At 31.9% G+C, this 24,027-nt stretch overlaps 2 protein-coding genes and 1 long non-coding RNA gene across 3 annotated transcripts; all 3 read left to right on the top strand.

Moving 5' to 3' along the window:
* Positions 1-3,622: 3,622 nt before the first annotated feature.
* Positions 3,623-23,772, top strand: LOC139510966 (uncharacterized). Its single transcript, XM_071297525.1, has 3 exons — positions 3,623-5,008; positions 21,735-21,744; positions 22,184-23,772. Exons 1-3 carry the CDS (start codon positions 3,700-3,702, stop codon positions 23,565-23,567), a joined length of 2,703 nt encoding a protein of 900 aa, XP_071153626.1. The 5' UTR covers positions 3,623-3,699; the 3' UTR covers positions 23,568-23,772.
* Positions 11,704-13,110, top strand: LOC139512702 (uncharacterized). Its single transcript, XR_011662319.1, has 2 exons — positions 11,704-11,977; positions 12,417-13,110. It is a non-coding gene; the product is annotated as an uncharacterized lncRNA (long non-coding RNA).
* LOC139512696 (uncharacterized) lies at positions 18,069-19,446 on the top strand. Its single transcript, XM_071300549.1, has one exon. It carries the CDS (start codon positions 18,069-18,071, stop codon positions 19,386-19,388), a length of 1,320 nt encoding a protein of 439 aa, XP_071156650.1. The 3' UTR covers positions 19,389-19,446.
* Positions 23,773-24,027: the final 255 nt, after the last annotated feature.

Here is a 24,027-nt window from a genome sequence, read left to right as displayed (position 1 = left end):
TGTGGCTTTATTTAATAATTGTTTGCTTTGAGTTCTGTTTTGTTTATATCTCCTGGTATATTGTACAATATACTGCATATCCTGATTTTGTATTTGTGTTCCTTTCTTCAAAATTTTCGTTCCATTAATCGAGATTTAAAAGGGGAAAATTGAGTATAAAAATACTCAATCTAATTAAAATATAGATCTGTGATTTCGTTATACTGCAAATCAGCGATCTATTTTTTAATCAGATTGAAAAATACTAAAAAGGCCTTTTACTTCTTCGTGTGAATTTTCCATGAGCTTAACATTAAACAAAGAAGATAGACTGGTCTGAATGTTTGAGAATTCGGAGTACACATCACAGAATGTCTGATAAAGGCATGACTTTCAATAAGTTAATAAAAAAAATGCAATCCTGGTATCTATGATGAATTTCCCAAGGGTATCACCAACCCAGTAGTCAGCACTTCTGTGTTGACATCAGTTATCATTGATATATTCATAATTATAAATTAACTGTTAACAAAAGTTTGAAATACTAAGGCTTTTCTATCTCAGGAATAGATTACCTAAGCCGTATTTGGCAAAACTTTTAGGAATGTTTGGTCCTCAATGCTCTTCAACTTCTTACTTTAATTATTTTTTTTTAACATTTTTTTATTCGAGCGCCACTGATGAGTCTTTTGTAGACGAAACGCGCGTCTGGTGTTAATAAAAAATTGCAATCCTGGTATTTATGATGAGTTAATTCACTTAATTACCCCTAAAAGAGACGAGGGAGGTTTCTAAAACGTGTAAAATACTGGGCTCCCTATTCATAGATCTCACCCCCGTTTCGATCGTATGTGGTTGCGTCTTGATACAAATCACAAAGAAAATAAAAAAAGTCCTCGTTTAATGGACCTTATTCATCATAGACCCCATACACTCTTGAGGACTTTAGAAAACACAAAAAAAAAAGTTTGAAATAGATGTTGCCGCATATACCGTATGTCCAATTGCAAATGACGTTTATTTGTTTGTGGGCCATGATTTCAATGTTGCTCAACTTTACGATCTATTGAAAGACCAAATATCAATTCATAGAAAATTGAATTATAAAACAGTTACAAATGACATAGCTAAAAACATGTTAGACCATTTTTCCCCATAATCGCAATTGCAAATAAAAAAATCGTGGTTCACTTAAAATCAAACCTCTCAGACACATCAGAAAACGGGAGCGCTGAGAGGTTTGATTAGAATCAGAATGGGTTCACTTTAAAATCAAACTCAATATTTAAAAAAAAAATCATGTTTTTAAAAATAATTTTTACAAGATACCGTATTTTTGTCATTTACCACAACTGGAAAGTGGAAGATATAATATAATATATATAGGATAAAAACATATTTTGGTTTAGGTAGACGCTGCTGTAAACTTTGGCCGATGATTTTAATGACCAAATTGACACACAAGTATCTGAATCAAAGGAATACAACAGAATCATTACTAAGTTAAGAATGGTTAAATGAATGCTATCAATTTTCATTACTTCCCTCCCTAAAAAAGAATTTCCTTGTCTACCGTTTAATTTCCGTATTGGTATATATGCAGGACATGCATTAGGGGAAAACCATTATTTAATATTTTGTCATCTTTCTTTCGATCTTGAAAATATTTTTCCTTAATTTATTAATAGTTCATCTATAAGGAAGAGAATGCAAACTTCGGTAAGAATTGACTCTTTCTATATTATCATTTACATATTACTTTAGTACACGAATTTTGATATATATCTTTCATCTGTACTGGTACGTAAAATAAAGTTGTTTTCATCTTTATATAGTTGATGTGTTTCTCTCGGTTTGGGATTTGTTTCAGTAAAATCGATTTATGACTATTGAACAGCGATATACTACTATTGCGTATAACGTCACAATTACGTATAATTTAATTTTGGATGTAACACGTCTTCGGATTGGCTGAGAGTGTTTTGTCTATCAGCTAACAGACTTAATTTTGTCATGTGACTGTGACGTCGTCAACGTGTTTTCATGATTTACTCCGGTTTAAAATGGAATTTAGAATTCAATTATAAGGAATGACTAACATTTTTTTCTGCCTATTTCTTCATATACAGAACAAATATTACAGTCATTCATTAAATAAACCAAACAGATGGATAGCTTGTGTATATTTTTATTCTTTCCTAATACGGAAATGATCATTTACGCCTGATCAGAATGACGATTGATGTATAATGAGTACATCTCGCACATTAAAAAGAGGGTTCGAATAAACTGGTTCCTTTTTTGTTATATCCTATGGTACATATTTTAGTACTCATGATGCAGAAAACTCAATTTAAGCTTTGAGAATTGAATACTGTTGGAAGTCAAGTTCCAATATTGCAAACCAAAAAAATACAAATTCGAATGTATAATTTAAGTATTGTCAACGTCACTGGACTCTAAACATCTTCGCTAGCCAAGGGTCACGATCCACTCCCGTTCTCTTCACGTGAAGAGAACGTGAGTGGATCGTAACCCTTGGCTGGCGAAGATGGACTCGGAATGGATGGAACCATAAAGTGACTGAATAACCATTAGTATTCGTAATGACCCAAGGAAAGATATACTAGTTATCAAAGTTGTATTTAAGAAGTTTATTGATGTGTAAACTCGGTCGGTGCACTTTCAAAACTTTAACTTCGAAAGACTTTATGTTTAATTTGTGGGCGAAAGTCTGAATTTACATAGTTAATAAACTTATTGAAAATAACCTTCATAAGTTATAATTACAATAAAATGTAATAAAATACTTTCTAAGGCTTGAAGTGTTGTGATTGAAGCTTCTTTACTTTTTTCTTTTATATGTTCTATTTAAGTATAAATAAAGGCAACAGTAGTATACCGCTGTTCAAACTCATAAATCCATGGACAAAAAACAAAATCGGGGTAAGAAACTAAAACTGAGGGAAACGCATAAATATAAGAGGAAAACAACGACACAACACTACAATGTAACACACACAGAAACGGACCAAGCATCAGACAAAATCCCACGATTAATTCAAAACAAACAAAAAAATTTAATCAGAAAATTGTTCCTCTGTCAGGCATGTTTACTTATTTTGGGAACGAATTTCGATGTTCGTGGGTGTACCAAACCTGCATAATTACCTGTTATCTATCGGACAAACTTATTGGTAAAACGAAGGTACTGTTGCGCTTGACAAGGCGTAACATCTGTTAGTTGTTTATCTTAGATTTATGTTGAAACATTTAATGCATTTCCGAAAGAATGATCTTTTGAAGTACTTGTATAATTTGTGAATAACATAGGCACAAAATAATATCACACATATTTCATAGGACCGTAATGAAACCGAACACGAACTATCAAGGACTTGACTTATTTTATTATTGAATTGTCTATACTTTTACGAAAAAGGTTTTGTATTTATGTAAACATAGTTACCCATCTTGAATAAGGTATCATATCCTTGAATATAAATATTTGCTGTTAATGATAACAATCAAACTGAAAACGTCAATGTAGCATACTTGTTATAATGATTCAATGATTAGATACTTAATATGCATATTGAAAAAAGTCCAAAATTGGAAAATCGACAAACAAATATTTGAAATTACCAATACTTTCAAAACCCCATCACAATTGGAATATACAAATGTTTACTTATTTTTATTTATTTTAATTAATAGATAATGGGAGAAAGTGACACCTGCCCAATATGTCTTGAGAGATTTACATCTCCAAAAATTTTAGACTGTAGACACACATTTTGCTTAAGATGTTTAAAAGCTTATTCCGATGAGATCGGACCAAAACAGAACACTATATCCTGTCCTCTATGTCGCACACAATGCAAAATACCAAATGATGGACTTAATCGTTTAGTGACAAACTATTTTGTGAGTATTTCCGAAGCAGATAAATATTGCATGAATTGTCAAAAGCAACTGAAAGATTCTGGAAGTTGCAAGGATTGTGGTTTGTCTTTATGTGTGGTTTGTTCTGAAAAACATTCCCATTCACCAACCAACAAAGATAACAACAATGGCAGTGAAATAAGTGAAGCCAGAATAAATTTCCACGCATCATTTTTACGACGATTAGGGAATTTAAAAACAGTTAATTTTTATAAGCTGGACACACATTTTGTTGTTGAATCACTACCAGAAAACGACTGTCGTATCATACATTCAATACGACTTGCTTCTTCTGGTAGTGTTTTAGTAGTACCTTCTGGTGTTCCATTCATATTACTTATGAATCAATATGGGGAAACAGCAGATAAAATTCATACACCACATCAGTGCGTAGGGATATGTGAACTAAATGCAGGTGATTTATTGGGGACTTTTCCATTTAATCGAAATATACTTTCCTACAAATTCGGTAAATGGTCTACATTCGTTGATTGTCCCGATTTTCTCCCTGTAGATATAGTTCAGTTATCAAATGGAAACATACTGACGTGTGGTAAGAAGCTGGATATGTCTTTTATAAGATCCGGACAGGGATGTTTACAGCTATATTCTAGTTTCGGAGAACTTCTTCAAACACTTGACAGTCAGTTTGGAATGTTTGATTTTCCACATAAAATTGCATATGATAAGGAGCATGACGTAATCGCAATTGCAGATATCGAAAACAATACCGTTACAATTGTACATGATAATGATGGACGGTATGCAGTATATAAGGGTGGTAACAGAACAATTGAGCAAATATCGGGATCTTCAATTCTAATAGAACGGCAGATATGTTTTCATGCTTCAGGGATTTCTTCTAGCTCTGACGGTAATTTTATTATTAGTACACCTGAAGGCCACCTTCATATAATTAACAAATTTGGTGAATTAGTCGCATTAGGTATAACAGATTGCGAGGATAAATTTGGAAGATTAGTGCCAGGTATAGTATTAGATGATCATGGAATCGTATGGTGCAGTGACTCTCTTAATGGCACTATCAAAACGTTTAAGTTGGAAAAGTTTGGGAATAATTTAGGCAACTGATATGCTGGTGATTACAAATCGAAAATCATATGAACTTTAGTTATATATTCCTTACATTTTTACAATCTGTTTTGTTAATTTTCAATTTCAATGTTGTAGGCTATGTTTTACGTTGAGTCACTCGTGCTGAAATAGACTAGCATATTTAATGGCTCAATTTGTGAAATTCATAATCTTATTTAAAGAAAAATGATATGAGGATTAATACTCAGTTTAATAATTCAAAAAACTAGTGAAGGAAACTATTCCTGTGAGAAGAACGAAACTGTATGTATCCAATATATTAATACAATTGTATCCTTATTTGGTTTTGTTTTCATAAAATGAGTTGGTATATGATAATTGTAACACATTAAAAAAATATGCCTACGACATTTGCAATCTAAATAATATATGAATGTGAGGATTTTACAAACCTGTAGATTGACTTGATGTTTAAAACAACATCACAGAGACATGTTGCTTTCAAACAGATAAAGAGTTTAGTTTTAAAATATCATTACTTTCAGACTGTATATTGGTACTTTACATTATGATATTGTCACATATAACTTGTTACGTTTACAACAGTAAAAATCGTTCACAAAAAAGACCATTAAACAGTAAAACTATTAAACAAATTACAAGGAAATCATTTTAAATATTTTGAATTTAAATTCTTTCTTTTTATCGTATAAGGTATAATTTTTTTTTTATCATATTCTGTATTTTTATATTAAAAATATAAAAGTCAATGTAAGGTTGACACTGCAGAAATATTCATAGTTTTGTCTTTTTTTAAATTTTCCATTATTATATTTTATTGGACGTTTCATGGAATGTCTTGAAGTGTTGCACGGTTTGGTTTATTATTTATTTCAGCTAACAAACAAAAGAGCCAACAAGGGTTCTTTTAAATTGATTGGATATTTTCTTTTTCCTTGAGTTTTTGGTTTCATGTACACCTCACTCATATTTCTTCTTTACCAATGTATAAATTAAAATATGAAACAATTGTTACATGACATTTTAACATTTCACTGAAATTATGTGGACAAGATATCGTTATTGTGATATAATTCAATAATTGTTATCTCAACAGTGAGATTCATTACATCCAATACTTGCTCATTTCATAACGTTACGAGTATGTATTCGTACACAGACGACATAGCTCTTTTGTCGAACATATCCGCAAATGTGTTTGCTGGTGTTAGAAATAACATATACCTTGTTAAGTAAAAGTATATTTCTTATAAAGGGTAAAGGATAATCCTGCTAAATATTACGTTTATGTCACTTCGGAATAAATGACCGTCATTGTGCAAATCAAGCATGCATCTTAGAAATATAAATAATAGAGCGCTGCAGTTCCGACTTTCTAGGTAGAAAAAAAGCAGGTTAAACTATGATATGTTGCTGTTTCTACGCCCTTTCTTTATTTTCAAAGGATTGCCCTTTACTACACTCTCTCAATCTGAGGTGTAAGATTATATTCTCAGGATACTCAAACAAACGACCCAATCATTAATTGGCGAATACCACTACAGGCACTTGTCTCAGAAAAAAAAAATCCTAGGAATTTTTTTTTTCTGAGACAAGTGCCTGTGAATACCACCCACAACCCCCAAAAAACAAACATACAAACAAGCAATCCAAAACAGACCGGATCGAACAAAACTAAAATCCCTTTACGTCAAACCAATGATTAAAAATGTTGTGTCTAAACTTGTAAATACTAAAATAATTGAGGTACAATTTAATTGTGATAAAGGTATCGAATTACAAACGCTTTCGTGGTATTTAGTTGTGTCAAAACTGATATAGCGATATGGCGTTATTGTTAAATTTATTTCCATCGTTTCATAATTCTCTTCCTGACTACGTACGAAATTAACAGATTTGATTTTTTTTAACAATTGGCACCAATTTTTAAACACTGATCTTAAAATTGTCAGTAAAGCCCATCAATGTACTTGTTTTTTAAAAATCGTTATGCAAACGCAGCATTATGGTCTAATATGATTCCACGTTTGAGCTTTAAGAAACTATTCAAACTTTATAAAATTTAGTGACATTTACCAGAATTGATTGAAAAATATTCATTGTGCATTATCTTCGATGTTTGGTGTTATGAATGGCGGAAGTCATCCTTATATGCTACATAAACTTGTGAAGTTAGGACTCCAAATTAGGATTGCAGCTTTAACAGAAACTTGCTGCATCCTACCTCGGATAGGCAAGTTGACAATATATAACAGTACATAATAATTCATGTTGACCGTTAGAGATTACCAGTTTCACTGATGATATCAGATATGTTCTAAATGTGGTTTAGTACAATCCTGTACCTTTTTTCAAGCATGTGACCTACTGAATTAGACTTATAACCGGTTTTCCACTAACCTGAGTAATACGACGGGCGACGAGAACTTTCTTGCCTTTCCAGAGTGCATGAGAACTTATTTTTTGGTTGGGTTCGTAATACAGAATCTTTAGTTTTCTATGTTTTGTTTACACTATTGTTTGTCTGTTGGTCTTTTTCTTTTGCAGCTAGTCCTTATCCTTTTTTTTACTTATGAGTTCGAAGGTCCCATTGGAATATTTCAACTCTTTGTTACAAAAACTTGTTTGCATCCTAATTTGTGTTGTCAGATTGACTATAGTTAACTGCAATTAAGGATTCCTGCTTTTACAGAACCTTGTTTGCTTTCGACCTAGGATAGTCTAGTTGACAAAACAACGGTACATAAGGATTCCTGTAGTAAATTTCTGTTATAATCCTTCCAGTGATTGGATTGGATTTTTATTGTTATGCCTTTTCTGTAATGCTTAAAAAATATTAATAGATAAACGAAAGCACGAAATAAAACATGTGAATTTGTTAGATTATAATTGCCTTCTTTGACAGTCTTTATAAAAATAAGGAGATGTGGTATACTTGTCATTGAGACAACTATATAAGCATGCTTTGCTGAACTGAAATCGTCTTGGTAACTAATACATGGCAAAATTGGAATCGTGGATTACTTCTGGTCTTAGCGTTCAATGAAAAATATTCAATGCAAGGTCAAGAAAACAAATTGAACAAATGGAAATTTTACGGACGCCATCACGATTTGGTTGACTGTTATGATATAACCGCAGATGATATCGGATATGTTCCCTCTGTCGTTACTACAATAACCTTCCCTTTTCACGAATATGACCTTCTGAATAAGACTATATACCGGGATTGTAATAACATGAATAACACGACAAGTGTCACATGTGGAGCAGGATCTGCATACCATTCCGGAGCACATAAGACTGAGATCGACCCCCCCCCCCCGTTTTTGGTGGGGAAAGTGTTTATTAGTCTTAAGTTTTCTATGTTGTGTCTTGTGTACTATTATTTGTCTGTTTGGTTTTTTTTTAAATTTTGTTTGTTTAAAAACATAATTAAATATTTATTTCCAATATTGGCTTGTTACAATATCCTTCATGAGTCCAAGCTCCTCCTGATGTTCCCTGTTACATTCCACTAATCACCCAGTTGTAAAATACATATTACATTTTGTACATCAAATACATATTAAATAATATCCCTCAATCACTTGATATGACTATTCATATGTTTGATAATAGTTGCTAAAACATTACTTTTAATTTTCAAACATACTCTTCTATTGAACTCATTGAGAAAAAATGAGAAAACATTGACATTTTTTGTCTTTTGATCAGATATGTAGTAAGCTTTGTAAATTGAAAAACCCACAATTGTTAAAAAATAGTTAAAAATATTCTTCTTCAGAAGTTTTATATCCAAATACTAAGTGTCTTAGTTTTATCTTAAAAGTTATTTACTGTTCTTTAAAACTTCATTTATTTTTTTTCAAAAAAGTTTTAAATACGGACACAGTATAAAGAAATAAACTCATCATAGATACCATGACTACATTTTTTTATATACGCCAGACGCGCGTTTCGTCTACAAAAGACTCATCAGTGACGCTCGAATCCATAAAAGTAAAAAAGGCCAAATAAAGAACGAAGTTGAAATGCATTGAAGACCAAAATTCCTAAAAGTTTGCCAAATCCAGCTAAGGTAATCTATGCCTGAGGTAGAAAAGCCTTAGTATTTCAAAAATTCAAAATTTTGTAAACAGTTGATTTATAAATATAACCATATCAATGATAATTCATGTCAGCACAAAAAGTGCTGACTACTGGACTGGTGATACCCTCGGGGAAATAAATCTCCACCAGCAGTGGCATCGACCCAGTGGTTGTAAATAAACTAGTGATCATAATCTTCTTCTTGTGTACAAAAATTACAAGAACTATTGTTTACAATTTTCCACCTGCATAACAGTTTCTTTGTAGGTAGAAAATGTAGTTATTTTCATCTAAAAATTCTAAGTTTATTTTCTTTTAAATATCTGAATAAAAATTTATATGAATAGTTTTGATATGACACATCATCTATATCAAATATACGCAGCCATTTTTTTTGGTCCAATAGCTGGTTCAATTTTTTTATGTATTAGAGACTTGTATAAAAGTTTATTTGTTAATGTTTCTAATTTTATAGGTAAACCAGCCAATATAAATTGGTTTCTTTTTATATTAACAATACTTTTTATAGAATTTTCCGATTTTAAAATTGCTGCCCAGTCTTTTGATATTGATTTCTTTACTAAATTAATTTCAGCTATCCAGTTTGATTTATGTTTTAGTTTATTTAAAATGATGTCGTGAGAAATACAGCCTTTTTCATCTATGATATCATTTACATAAATAAGATCGCTTTTAATCCATTTTTTTTTTAAATATAGCTTTATTTTCAAATTTAATAAATTTATTGTTCCAAAATATTTGTTTTCTTATATTTGTAAATGTTTCTGTTTTTTTGTTAGACCTCCATCAGTTAGTTTCGAACAGTTAATGATATCTTTATAAAAATCTGGGGTGTGTTCAATGCTTTCGTCTGTCTTATCCCCACTGTTTGTTTGAAACACTAACCAGTTTGACCAAAAATTATAGAAATAATGTTGAGGTAATTTTCCACCCTCCTTCACAATCATGTACTAGTCTTTTTACCCACATAGTTTTTTTTTTCTTTGTTGTCAGTTTATTTTCTATCAATGAGTTTGAATGTATCTCTGCTATCTTTCGCCCCTCTTTTTGAACAACAAATCGTTAAAGAAGTTGCACAATAATGATTGTCTGATATGACGGTGGGATTATTTTTAGTATACACGAGAGAATGTTTGATAAGAGAAGAGCATTAGCCTTCCGATTATCCATCTAATTACTCATAAAAAAGATGAGCAAAGCTTCTATAACGTGGAACATACTTGGCACTTTCTCTATATAGACCTCGTCCCCATTTGATCGTATGTGGTTGATACTTTAAACATATCGAACAACAAAAAACCCAGACATTTAGTCTTAGATGCATGATTTTTTAATTAGTTGTTAGAGGCTTTGAACTAGCTCTCAGTTAACTGCGAGTACTCTCAGATCTGTACCTTGTGTCTTTTTGTTGTTGGGATGTACAAGTACCCGTCCACGTCCACTTCTATTTTTGTCCATCTGATGAAGTAAGCTTTTTTCAATTGATTTTTAAAGGCAGTGCTTTAAGGCCTGACTTTCAAGTCATGAGGTTCATCTTTCCTTACGCAAATCTTTTCTGGGGGTCATTTTGCAAGAAATAGATCCGGAAATGTTTAAATTTCTCCTCTTCTTTTTGTGGTATGTATTGGTTTTTGTTCCTTTCATTTACATTGGGAAATAAAGAAACGATCAGTGTGTATTGTTCGTTTTAAAAATCTGTTTATTAATGTGTCTTTTGCATTATAAGCAGTCAATCTGATTACACACTATCATTATTCGAATTCCGTGTGGAAAGAGGTCCGTTCAATTTCGAGTACTATTTGCGATCTAAAGATATTTTAAAATCATTTCACTCGTTGATATAACATGATATTATAATTAAAAGTCGACTGACCGTGAATTATATTGCATAATATACAATTTAAAGTATTTCTGTACGTGAAGCCGTATGACGTTATAGTTATTTCGGTCTCAGTTATGTAAAATATGAAATTATCGTTCCTGAATAGGGTTCCACTAATTAAAGACAAGAAGCGTCAAAAAGTGATAAGAAGCGACAAAAAAATTAAAATAGCGATAAGAAGCGACAATATAATTAATTTAGCGAGAAGAAGCGTCAAGAAGACTATATAGCGACTATACATAAATAAAAAAAATGTCATTGCAACAACTTATTCCCCATAGATATTAAAAAAAACATGCATTATTTTTTATTATAGGGGCGGTTATAAAACATTTTTTATATTACTGTACATTGATAGATAAAAATGTGTTTTTATTAAGAAGAAAGGGATTAGTTTTTATTAGATATAAAAAAAAAATATTTTAAGCACACGCTAAAAATTGGCCATCAAAAACAAAAAAAATTCAATTTCCTTTTAAAGAATTTATTGAATCAAAACCATGCAATATCATTTCCTTTCTAACAGTGAAATTCTTCTTTTTCATAGGGACATATTTGATAGGTATAGCTTCACCCTATCACATCAAATGAGAATAGCCTCGTGAGAGAATTACAATTCGCTTGTCCCTTGTTAGTTATTGTCGCTTCGTCACTAAATTAAACTTCTTGTCGCTGTTTGTCTCTAAAATTCTTCTTGTCTCTTATTAGTGAGACCAGTCAGTTCCGTCCTTAACTTCCGTTTTTGCACTGCAAAACAATCACACAATTAACGATGCCTAGTCCTTGTTGGTGTGTACCTGAGTGTCATTTAAGAGGAGGACTTGCATTTCTAAATGACTTAATAAGAAGGAAAAGTTGGATCAACGCCTTGGCTCAAACGTAGATTGTCATGTGCGATGCAATCGTAGAACCCATATCAATCAGCTGTTGTTTGCAAGGCACATTTTACTGAAAACGACTACGTTCAGGAAACTATTCATGGTAAAACTTTATTTTCTTTAAGAAATATATACTGTTATTTATATAATCGCCATGCAAGTAAACCAAAGTCTGTTTGCAACCGCAATTATCGTTTTAGAATAAAAAGGGGGTGAATTCAAGACGTCATAACTTTTGGGATTACGATTCAATATCATCTGTTTGACATTTTTTGGTTAATACTACAATTGTATGGTTTTTCTACAAGAGATATATTATACTGATAATTATTTTAGCAGTAATTATGTAAATTTCGGTTGTAATGACAAGAATTCATGAGCTATGCCTCGGGCTTTCTTGAAAAATATCAATGACAATGTAAACAGGAACAAAACATTGACATGAATGATGCTCTCCACCTATGTTATAGTTATTTAGGTATGTGTGTTGCACAAGTCTTTCACAAGTTTCAAAAAAGCTAATGTTATAAAACTTTTTTCAGGGCACATACCCACTTTATAGAGACTTGTCTACTGCCATGCATTCCCATCCTATTTTCATGCACCATTTGTAAGCAAGAGACTGAATGGTTTACAAAATTAAAAATCAGGACGGTGTCCCGTTAAACCAAAAGAACTAAACTGGATGAATATTGTAGGAGAAATCTAGAGGAAAGTTTTGATTTGTGAAATTGGTTTTCCTGAACAGATGTACATTCATCCTGCAGGAAAGATTTATAACTGTCCACCACCAACTGACGAGCTAATGTTGAGCTTCACAGATGGAATTACTCAAACACCATAAATGCCTATGTTTTCAGCACAGATTTCACAAATCATGACACAGCTGTGCATTTTTATGCCCCACCTACGATAGTAGGGGGCATTATGTTTTCTGGTCTGTGCGTCCGTTCGTCCGTCCGTCTGTCCCTCTTCAGGTTAAAGTTTTTGGTCAAGGTAGTTTTTGATGAAGTTGAAGTCCAATCGACTTCAAACTTGGTACACATGTTCCCTATGATATGATCTTTTTAATTTTAATGCCAAATTAGAGTTTTTACCCCAATGTCACGGTCCACTGAACATGGAAAATGATAGTGCGAGTGGGGCATTCGTGTACTGGGGACACATTCTTGTTTATACCTGTTAAGAGTCGAAAACTAAATATTATTTTTATATAAATAAACATATATTGTGTCATTTTAGAACTTATATTTTTCCAAAGGATGCATGAATGAAAGTAGTGAAATTCATTTTGCTTTGATATATAGATTTGAATTACAATTGTTCATGTTATTGTAATGCATATAAAAATAAGGAGATGTGGCACAATGTAAATATATGATATTCTGTGTGTTTATCAAACTAAAGGGGATAAAAAATGGGTATAAGCAGTTACAGGACTGTACTTCTGTACAATCTCCAACAATGAGAAAAACTCATACTGTAAAGAGAATTTCATATTTACAAGTAAGTTTTGATTTTGCATTGAATAATTTTTTTCTATTGTCTTAAAAGCAAATATGGGAAGTGGTTAAAATGCTAATGAGACAGCTTTTATGGCCACCAGATGTCATTGTTACCTTGATTAAAAACTCCTTTTTAGCTCACCTGACCTGACTCATCACTTGGTTTCGTCGTCCATAAACTTTTACAAAAAATCTTCTCTGAAACTACTGTGCCAAATTTAACCAAACTTAGCCAAAATCATCATTGCGGTATCTAATTTAAAAAATGTGTGGTTAGACCCGGTCAACCAACCGAGATGGCCACTATGGCCAAAATAGAACATACAGGTAAAATGTAGATTTTGGCTTATAACTCTGAAACCAAAGCATTTAGAGCAAATCTGACATAGGGTGAAATTGTCTCTTCAGTGAAGATCTATCTGCCCAGGAATTTTCAGACAAATCTGACAACCCGTTGATGGATTGCTGCCCCCAAATTAGTAATTTGAAGGAAATTTTGCAGAGTTTGGTTATTATCTTAAATATTATTATAGATAGAGATAAACTGTAAACAGCAATAATGTTCTGCAAAGTAAGATCTACAAATAAGTCAATCTGACCAAAATTTTAAGTTGACCCCTTAAAGAGTTATTGCCCTTTATAGTCAATTTTTAACAATTTTCATAATTTTTTGTATTTTTTGTTAATTTTTAAAAAATATTTTCAACTGTAAATACTGGGCCATGTTTATTATAGATAGAGATAATTGTAGCACCAAGAATGTTCAGTAAAGAAAGATCTACAAACACATCCCCATCATCAAAAACACAATTTTGTCATTTTATATGTGTCTGTTGTTTAATATGCACATAGACCGTCCAAGGTGAGCGACACAGGCTCTTGAGAGTCTTAGGTCATTAATACAGGTAGATAACTTTATCATGTTTATACTGAAAAATAATTTTGCTTGGAGGGAGAATTTTAAAAAAGTTCTGTCTTCAAAAGAGTTGACATGTTACTATGTACATTAACCATTATGTTACTTGATGTTCTAGCAATACACACAGAACGGAGACTAGTCAATCTTTGTGAATTATTTTTCATAGGATAGGAGTAATTGAATATGTGTATATAATCAATAATTAAAAATAGTTTTATTTACATTAAAAAGGAAAAGTTCTTATGTCTTAAAAATGCATTTCATGGCGAGGTACAGAAAATATACTGTAAACAGTAGACTATAGATATAGGTGAACTAGGTACAAGAGAACTCTAAATCTTAAATACTACAAACCACCTCTGTTCTATGGAAGATAATGATATAACTAGACTAGAAATACACACAACCTGTAATTAACTGCCTTTACAGCGCTTTCGCGCTTTGATTATAGTTCGTTCTTATGTTGGACTGTTATACCACTGTCCCAGGTTAGGGGAAGGGTTGAGATCCCGCTAACATGTTTAACCCTGCCACATTCTGTATGTATGTGCCTGTCCCAAATCAGAAGCCTGTAATTAAGTTGTCGTCGTTTGTTTATGTGTTGCATATTTGTTTCTTGTTCAATTTTTACATAAAGCAGACCGTTAGTTTTCTCGTTTGAATTGTTTTACAATTTTATTTCGGGGTCTTTTTTAGCTGGCCCGAGAACACAGTTATTTCGTAGTGCATTTCTTTTAGACAATAAATTCAAATTAAAAAAAATCACACCTGCTTTTTCTCAAAAAGATTTTTACAGTGTAGTGTACTACCAGTGAGACAAATAATATCAAAATTATAGAAACTTCTACCAGCTCTAACTCAAAATATTGACAATTCTGTGTTAAGGGGGTGTAAAATTCAGTTTGACAGCTTTAGACGTGATAAAATTTGACCTTTTTGTACTGGACCAAATCACTACTTAACATAAAGATTCGGCACCCAATTTGTTTTTCAAAATGTAATTACATCCCCCTACTTAATATTTCATGCATTTAATATCAAGAAATAAATTGAGAAAGTGTATCAAATAAAACATGCAAGTTATACACTGTTTACACTAGGGACTATATTCGTAGACAACGAAAACCAAAGGACGATAACTGTGTACTTGGACCAGCTGACTATGCAGTATGGGCTTTGCTAATTGTTAAAGGCTGTACGTTGACCTATAGTTATTAATTTCTGTGTTTTTCTGGTCTCTTGTGGAGAGTTGTCTCATTGCAAATAGTTATCAAAGGTACCAGGATTATAATTTAGTACGCCAGACGCGCGTTTCGTCTACATAAGACTCATCAGTGAAGCTCATATCAAAATATTTATAAAGCCAAACAAGTACAAAGTTGAAGAGCATTGAGAATCCAAAATTCCAAAAGGTTGTGCCAAATACGGCTAAGGTAATCTATGCCTGGGATAAGAAAATCCTTAGTTTTTCGATAATTCAAAGTTTTGTAAACAGGAAATTTATAAAAATGACCACATTATTGATATTCATGTCAACACCAAAATGATGACTACTGGGCTGGTGATACCCTCGGGGACGAAACGTCCTCCAGGAGTGGCATCGACCCAGTGGTGTAAATAGCTATCAAAGATACCAGGATCATACATCATTTTTTTTTTTAATACTCACATTTCATAAACCAAATTTATTTTATTTTTCTCTCACGAGGACGTTGAAATTATAGTTATCAAAGGTACCAGGATTATAATTTAGTACGCCAGACGCGCGTTTCGTCTACATAAGACTCATCAGTCATACGCTATACACTAAATATATATTTTGGTTAAGGTAGTCGCTGATGTCAACTTTAGTCGATGATTTTAATGACAAATAAGATTCTTTGTTTTATTCAAATCGAATACCAGACTAACATTAACCTTATAATATTCAGTTCGTATACCAGACTAACATAAACCTTATAATATTAAAATCGAATACCAGACTAACATTAACCTTACAATATTCAGTTCGAATACCAGACTAACATTAGCCTTATAATATTCAGTTCGAATACCAGACTAACCTTAGCCTTATAATATTCAGTTCGAATACCAGACTAACATTAACCTTATAATATTCAAATCGAATACCAGACTAACATCAACCTTATGATATTCAGTTCGAATACCAGACTAACATTAACCTTATAATATTCAGTTCGAATACCAGACTAACATTAACCTTACAATATTCAGTTCGAATACCAGACTAACATTAGCCTTATAATATTCAGTTCGAATACCAGACTAACATCAACCTTATAATATTCAGTTCGAATACCAGACTAACATTAACCTTATAATATTCAAATCGAATACCAGACTAACATTACCCTTATAATATTCAGATCGAATACCAGACAAATATTACCAAGCCTTAAGATTTTTTAAATGAACGCTAGGTTTTTTAGTACTTCCCAGTTAAATTGTTTCCTCATTTACCGTTCAATTTCCATTATATTACACATAGAACATAAATAAGGAATATTCTTTTTATATATATATATTGGCCTCTTTCTTTCGATCTGGATTTTTTTCCATAGTTTTATTTATTTTCTTCCTCACAGAGAATGACAACTTCGGTAAGTATTGACTTATTTTTACATATTTCAGAATTCATATTTCACTTTTGTACACGAATATTAAGGCAGATCTTCAATTTTGTAATTTTAAAATTTGTTAATTATTATGAATAAACAATAATGTTGCCTGATACTGAATTACTCCCTCGTCTGTATACATATTGCTTACTTGCTGGTGTTGTATGAAATATTTGTTTAAACAGTTAGATAGGGAAGGTTAAGTAAGTTTCGGCCTCCATGTTGCCTACCATTAACGAATGACGATTGTGTTTATTTTTTTGCTTTGCCGACAAGTAGCTCTCTTAATACAGCACAGTATATCAGTAAAGCCCCTCCCGAAGGTCAAGATGTGTTATTGATACATCTCTCTTTCCAACAAACAGAAAAAGTCTGAAAGACTTAAGTTTTTGAATGAATGTCCGAATTTGCATGTCAATAAACTTCGTTTAGACGTATGATGATGCCCAGATAAAGATATGAATAAACACTTACACATAACATAAGAAGTGATATTGTTGTCAATGAGACAACTATCCATGTTGTAGCTGTAGGCACATATAAGTCACCATACGGCGTTCGTCAATGTGCAAAATCTTTACCGTACATTAAGCTAAACAAACAGCTGACACAATTTTCAACAATATATATATCAAGCGTCCTTATTATATTTAAACGCATAAACTGACACTCACGCTCATAATTAAAAATTGATAAAATGATTTTTTTTCTCAAAAAGTTTTTAGAAAAAGGCAATCTTTAATAGTGATTAAACGTTTTAGACTTTAAACTAATATTTCAGCTGACCAAAAAAATGCGTTTTTTTATAGTATAAAATAAAAGAAATAACAATTTTTTCTATGAAATTATTTGTTTTCTTTGGCGAAAAGTAAAGTCAGACAGACACAGTATGATTATCACACATACTATATAGAGGATCGAGAAGTTAACAAATAATATTGGCTCCTTTTATTCCTCATAATGAACCCTTGTAAGTTGGTCTGAAATGAATAAAGAAACAAGCCGGCACGAAGAGGGGTACAGTTGGTTCCCATTGTATGCCGATTGTCTTTTGAAAAACAAATGTTTCTTAAAGGTTGTACCTATTTGCTGTACATTTTATCTTTCTTTTCAATGTATTTGAAATTACAGATGGACGAATGTGACACCTGCCCGATATGTCTAGAGATATTTACATCTCCAAAGATTTTGGACTGTAGGCACACGTTTTGCTTGAACTGTTTAAAGGGTTATTCCGATGAGATTGGACCAAAACAGCACAAACTGTCTTGTCCTCTATGTCGCACAGAACTCAAAATACCAAATTACGGACTAAGCCATTTAGTAACAAACTATTTTGTGGGTATTTCCGAATCGGACAAATATTGTTTGAAGTGTAAAAATCATCTTAAAGTTTCTGGAAGTTGCAAGGATTGTGGTTTGTCTTTATGTATGGTTTGTTTTGGAAAACATTTCCATTCTCCACCCAACGAGGACCTTCACGATAATGGAATTGAAATACTAGACTCAAGAATAGATTTTAGCTCATCATTTTTACAACGCTTAGGAAATTTAAAAACAATTGATTATTATAAGCTAGAAACACATTTTGTAGTAGAATCACCACCAGAAAACGACTCTCATGTCATTTATTCAATACGACTTTCTTCCTCTGGCGATCTTTTAGTAGTACCTTCTGGTGTTCCGTTCATATTACTTATGAATCAATATGGAAAAACAATAGATAAAATCCATACACCACATCAATGCGTGGGAATATACGAAACAAATGGAGGTAATTTGATGGGAACTTTTCCCTTTAAAAGAACTATACTTTCTTACAAATTTGGTGTATGGTCTGCGTTTGTTACGTGTCCAGATTATTTTCCCGTTGACATTGTTCAGTTAACAAACGGAAATATACTAACATGTGGTAAAAAGTTGCATATGTCATTTCCAGTATTCGGACAGGGATGTTTACAACTATATTCTACTTTCGGAGAACTCCTACGAACAGTTGACAGAGAGTTTGGGTTGTTCGACTTTCCACATAAAATTGCCTATGACAAGGAGCATGGAGTAATTGCAATTGCAGATCATAAAAACCATTCCGTTATAATTTTACAAGAGAATGGTGGACCCTATGTCATATATAAAGGTGGAAATAAAACAATTGCGCAAATGTCGACATCTTCAATTCAAACTGAACGCCAGATATGTTTTCATGCTTCAGGGATTTGTTATAGCTCTGACGGCAATTTCATTGTTTGCACACCTGAAGGTCACCTTCATATAATAAACAAATTTGGGGAACTAGTTGCATTAGGTACGACAGACTGTGAGGATAGCTTTGGATTATTTGTACCTGATATTGCATTGGATAATCATGGGGTCATTTGGTGTAGTGACTCGTACTATGGTACCATCAAAACGTTTAAGTTGGAAAAATTTGCGAATAATTTAGATAACTGATATGCTTGGGATCGCAAATTGCAAATTATATGTAATGAAATAGGAAATGCCTCACTTATTTTGCACTTTATTCGTTTGATGTGTTTAAGCTTTTGAATTTGCCTTTTGATAAAGGACTTTCCGTTTTGAATTTACCTTGGAGTTCGGTATTTTTGTTATTTTACATTCTAATATAATATATATATATATATAGAAAAGCAAGTACTTATATTTTTGGCGGTTGAGCAGCGGTATACTACTGTTGCCTTTATCCAGGTTATGTTCTACGGTGTGTCAATACTTTTGAAATAGGCAATAACAAAGCGGATGATTTGTGAAATAATTTTATCTTAAAAAAATATAATTAGAGGAATAATATTAAGTAGATAAACCCAACACTCCACTTTATTTTTAAACTATAGCAAGCTATATAGAAGGTTTCTTAGAACTTGGTATCATTTTTTTTCAAATACACGTTTATGAAAATGTAAATCAGAATTCCGGTTTATTTGTTCCTCTTTGTTATTTAAAACAAAGTGTATAGTAATTAGATATAGGAAGATGTGGTATGAGTGTCAATGAGACAACTCTCCATCCAAGTCACAATTCATTAAATTAAACCATTATAGGTCTAGGTACGATCTTCAAAACGGACCCTTGGTTCGCACCAAAAGGAAGTTAGATGTTAGTACACTTTATACTTGTTAAGTAAGAGTATAAATGTATTTCGTAACTGGGGGAAAAGAAATACCTGATGTTTTAATTGAAAACTTTTATCAGTAAACCCTTACAAATATTCCATTCATGTCACTTCGGACCAAATGACCGACTTGTCTTCTTGAAAGTAAAATAAGAATTTCATGAATAAAATATAAGAGCTCGACAATAGTCTCATCATAGATATCATGTGACTTATAAAGTAGAAAGTTGTCGGGTTTCAACATCAGATGCTGTTTCTATGTATTTCTTTTGATAAAAAAATACTTTTACTTGCACTCTATATATGAGTTATTGTAAACTTCTCTACTTTGAAAATTCGTCCCCCTTAAAAAAAAGAAAACAAAACTAAAAACCCACACCTAAAAATCAAACAAAAAATCATCATAACCAACAGCAGCAACAAATAAACAACAAAACAAACGTCCTGTTATGTCAAACAACTAATCATGTGCAGGCAATGTCTAAAAAGAGACAATAATCAGCTATAAGGAAGGTTTCAAATTACAAAAAGGAAGTAAAACAACAATTTCGCAGAATTTAGTCGTGTTTAACATCGTCATCGCGTTATCATTGATCGTTTCCTATTGTTTTGTATTTCTTTTCCGGACAATGCACTGGAAATGTTCAGTAAAAACATTTTTATTGAATAAAATACACAAATTAATCTACTGATCTGAAATTTCAGTATACTTCATTTAAGATTATTTAAGTACTTATTTCAAATCGTTATCTTGGGGTGTTTTTTTTATATATGGCTTATGACCACTTTTTTGTACTTTAAGTACACAGTGTTTTGACTTTCTTTTACACAATTGTGATTTACCTGTTCTAATATATATGATAATCTCTCCATGACCAAGAATCTGTAGTGACAAAATGTTGTCTATTTTTTTTTTTTTTTAATTTTACAAATATGTTTGGATTTTGACAATACCATATATATTTCCATCGCTACAAACGAGAAGAATAATGATTATTATCTTTAACTTTAAAATTAATATATTGTGTTTGATTGTAGGCCAAAGTTTAAAGTTGATTTGACGCTTGAGTTTTAAATTCATATATAAGTGATCTCGTAGTTAAAGGCATTGCATATGGGAAAATGTCGGTTGATTAGTGTATTGGAAGATAAAAATTCAATAGCAGTACATGTTTCCTGCTCTTCGGTTGGGTTGTTGGCGTTGTTGACTCTTTGACAAATTCCCCATTTCCATTCTCAATTTTATTGAAGATTTTGATAAGATAATGGAGTTTATTTTACAAGAAAGTTGACGTACACTTGTTTTAATTTAAAAAGTTGCCATTCTGGTATACGTAACATATTCAGTTTTTTTAAGTATCATATGACTTTAAGTAACTATGACTGTGTGTTAAGTAACAATAACTATGTGTTTGTCCTAATAATAAATTTTATAGAATGCAGACCTCGGTTTTTAAGTTATCATTTAAGATTGGTGTATTTGTTAATTTCTTGTTTTAAAGTTGTAAAATGTCCTTGTTTTTCGTGAAACTAACTTTACGGCTATAGTTTGATTTGACACTAATACTTTTATTTAGGAATAATTGTATGTCTTAGAAATATTGTTCAGCTAAATTTAGAAACTGGAAAATATTTTGTTTTTATTTCTCATGTAATTTTCTGTTTAGGTTCAGATTCGTATTATTTTGTCGAGATAAAAATCAGTTCCCAATAAGGAAATAGCACTCCAAAGTGATTGTGCAATTGTAATGGACAATGAATCAACTACAATTGGTTGTAAATTCCAACGGATATTATCCTTATTTTAGTAGGATTTTTTTTACAGAAGCACTTCTAATGTGAATACGACAGGAAAAGGTAAATAATATCAAATATTTTCAAGTGCTGTTTAAAATTTGAAACATAAAATTATTAGATAAATTCTGCGAACAAGCTTTTAAGATGCACTTATAATATTAATGTATTTCTAATAACTACCTTTAAACACGTCCGCGTATTTCAAATATGTACACATCAACGATTTTAAAGATATAGTTTTAATGCGATTTTAAAAACACCATGTCTTGTATACTAGTAATAAGGAAAATGTATAATCATATAACGTGTCTACTTTTAGAAAGAACTGTAACACTTACTTCTTAAATATGGAAGAAACTGCAGCCACGTGTCCAATATGTTATGACAGTCTAACATTTCCAAAAATATTGGATTGCAGGCATACGTTTTGTTATAAATGCTTGAAAGATTATGGAGATGAAGTGTTATCTAGAAAACAAAAACTATCATGTCCGTTATGTCGAACTAAATTTAATATACCAAAACGAGGATTTAGTCATTTTTTAACAAATTACTTTGTGTCAATTTGTAAACCAGACAAATATTGCAAGAACTGCGAAAGGTCTGAAGTTATTTACATATGCTGTGGTGTCTGTGGACTAATCTTATGTAAAAAGTGTTTCAATACACATAGGCATTTTGGCCGTTCTTCTGATGAGTCCTCGGATGAAGAAGAAGACGTACATCAACCCAGAACGCCATTACAAATTCAATTCGCAAACAAACAACATTATGTTCAAACGAATATAGATTGCAAACTTGATACCCAATTCGTTGTAGAGATACCTGTCGATAATGAAGGTCACTGCGTTATTTCTTCTCTATCCCCTTCAAAGAACGGGGGTATGTATGTTTTGTCGTATGATGTACCATTTATTATGAAATATGACCACAATGGACAAATGATAGATAGAATCAGAATACCAGACACACATAAATGCTATGCTGTTATTGAAATGTGTGATGAAAGTCTATTAGTGGCATTTCCCGACGAGAAACTGATTTTAAAGTATGCCTTCTGTGGTTGGTCACATTTCGCTACATGCATTGATTTCTGTCCAATTGATATGGTTGAATTATCAAACGGGAAAATATTAGCTTGCGGTCCTGATATATGGAACCCGATTTACAAAAAGAGCATTTCCAGGAGAGGACACGTGCATGTGTATTCTATGCATGGAGAACTGCTTTTAAAATTGAATGATATTTCAAAAGAATGTAATACACTCGAATTTCCACACAAAATGGCCTATAATAAGAAAGAGGAAACAATTGCTGTATCAGACCTGGAAACTCATTCTGTTACAATTTTAAAAGTTTCAGATGGAAATTGTTTAATAAATAAAGCTAATATTAGTATGGTTACAATATCAGTACCATTTCTTGAAATAGAACATACAGTTAATTTTCGACCTACAGGCGTTTGCAGTACCGATACTGGACGATTTATTGTTTCTACTCCAGAAGGATGTCTCCACGTGATAGACGAACTAGGATATTTGCGTTGTATGGGTTTTACCAATTGTGAAGACAGATTTGGACGATATAAACCAAACATAGCTCTCGATATTAATGGATTACTTTGGTGCAGCGACTCACAATTTGGTACTTTAAAAACTTTCAAAATTACCAAATATCAGAATTTCTTCAACAGCAGCAATTAGTTAATCTGTACTCATTTATCAAAAATAACTAACAATTGATATCATAGTTATAAACTGAAGGACATTAAAGAAAACTTTTCATGATCGTACAACAATTTTGATGTATTAAATGTTTTCGTATGTGTCCTAATGAGTCATATTTTGAAGAATTGAGCGCGTACTATTAGAAATGTATAATTATATGTAAGGAATAAAAACCATACAAATTTGTTAGATATAGTAATACTTATCGTTTTTAAAAACTGAAAAGGCAAATAAGCGGGTACACAACAACCAAACAACACAAAAACACAAAATTTTAATATAAAGAACACATTGTGTGATGTCTTGTATTTAAAGTTGCTTGTTTCTAGTGAGTTACCAACGCAATTCAGCAACACATCCTTCTTGATCTGAATAAACTTCTATGTTACAAAATAACTTCCTCACAGTTGAGTTGAGATTAAATTACTTGCTAATG

Source organism: Mytilus edulis, chromosome 2 (genome assembly GCF_963676685.1).
Source record: "Mytilus edulis chromosome 2, xbMytEdul2.2, whole genome shotgun sequence".
In the NCBI taxonomy this organism is placed as follows: Eukaryota; Metazoa; Mollusca; class Bivalvia; order Mytilida; family Mytilidae; genus Mytilus; species Mytilus edulis.
Note: the sequence above shows the minus strand (reverse complement) of the source record. Positions and strands in the feature narration are given on the sequence as shown.

Bases quoted from the DNA above. Each gene is read 5' to 3' on its own strand.
- LOC139510966 (XM_071297525.1), top strand. From the start codon at position 3,700: ATGGGAGAAAGTGACACCTGCCCAATATGTCTTGAGAGATTTACATCT.
- LOC139512696 (XM_071300549.1), top strand. From the start codon at position 18,069: ATGGACGAATGTGACACCTGCCCGATATGTCTAGAGATATTTACATCT.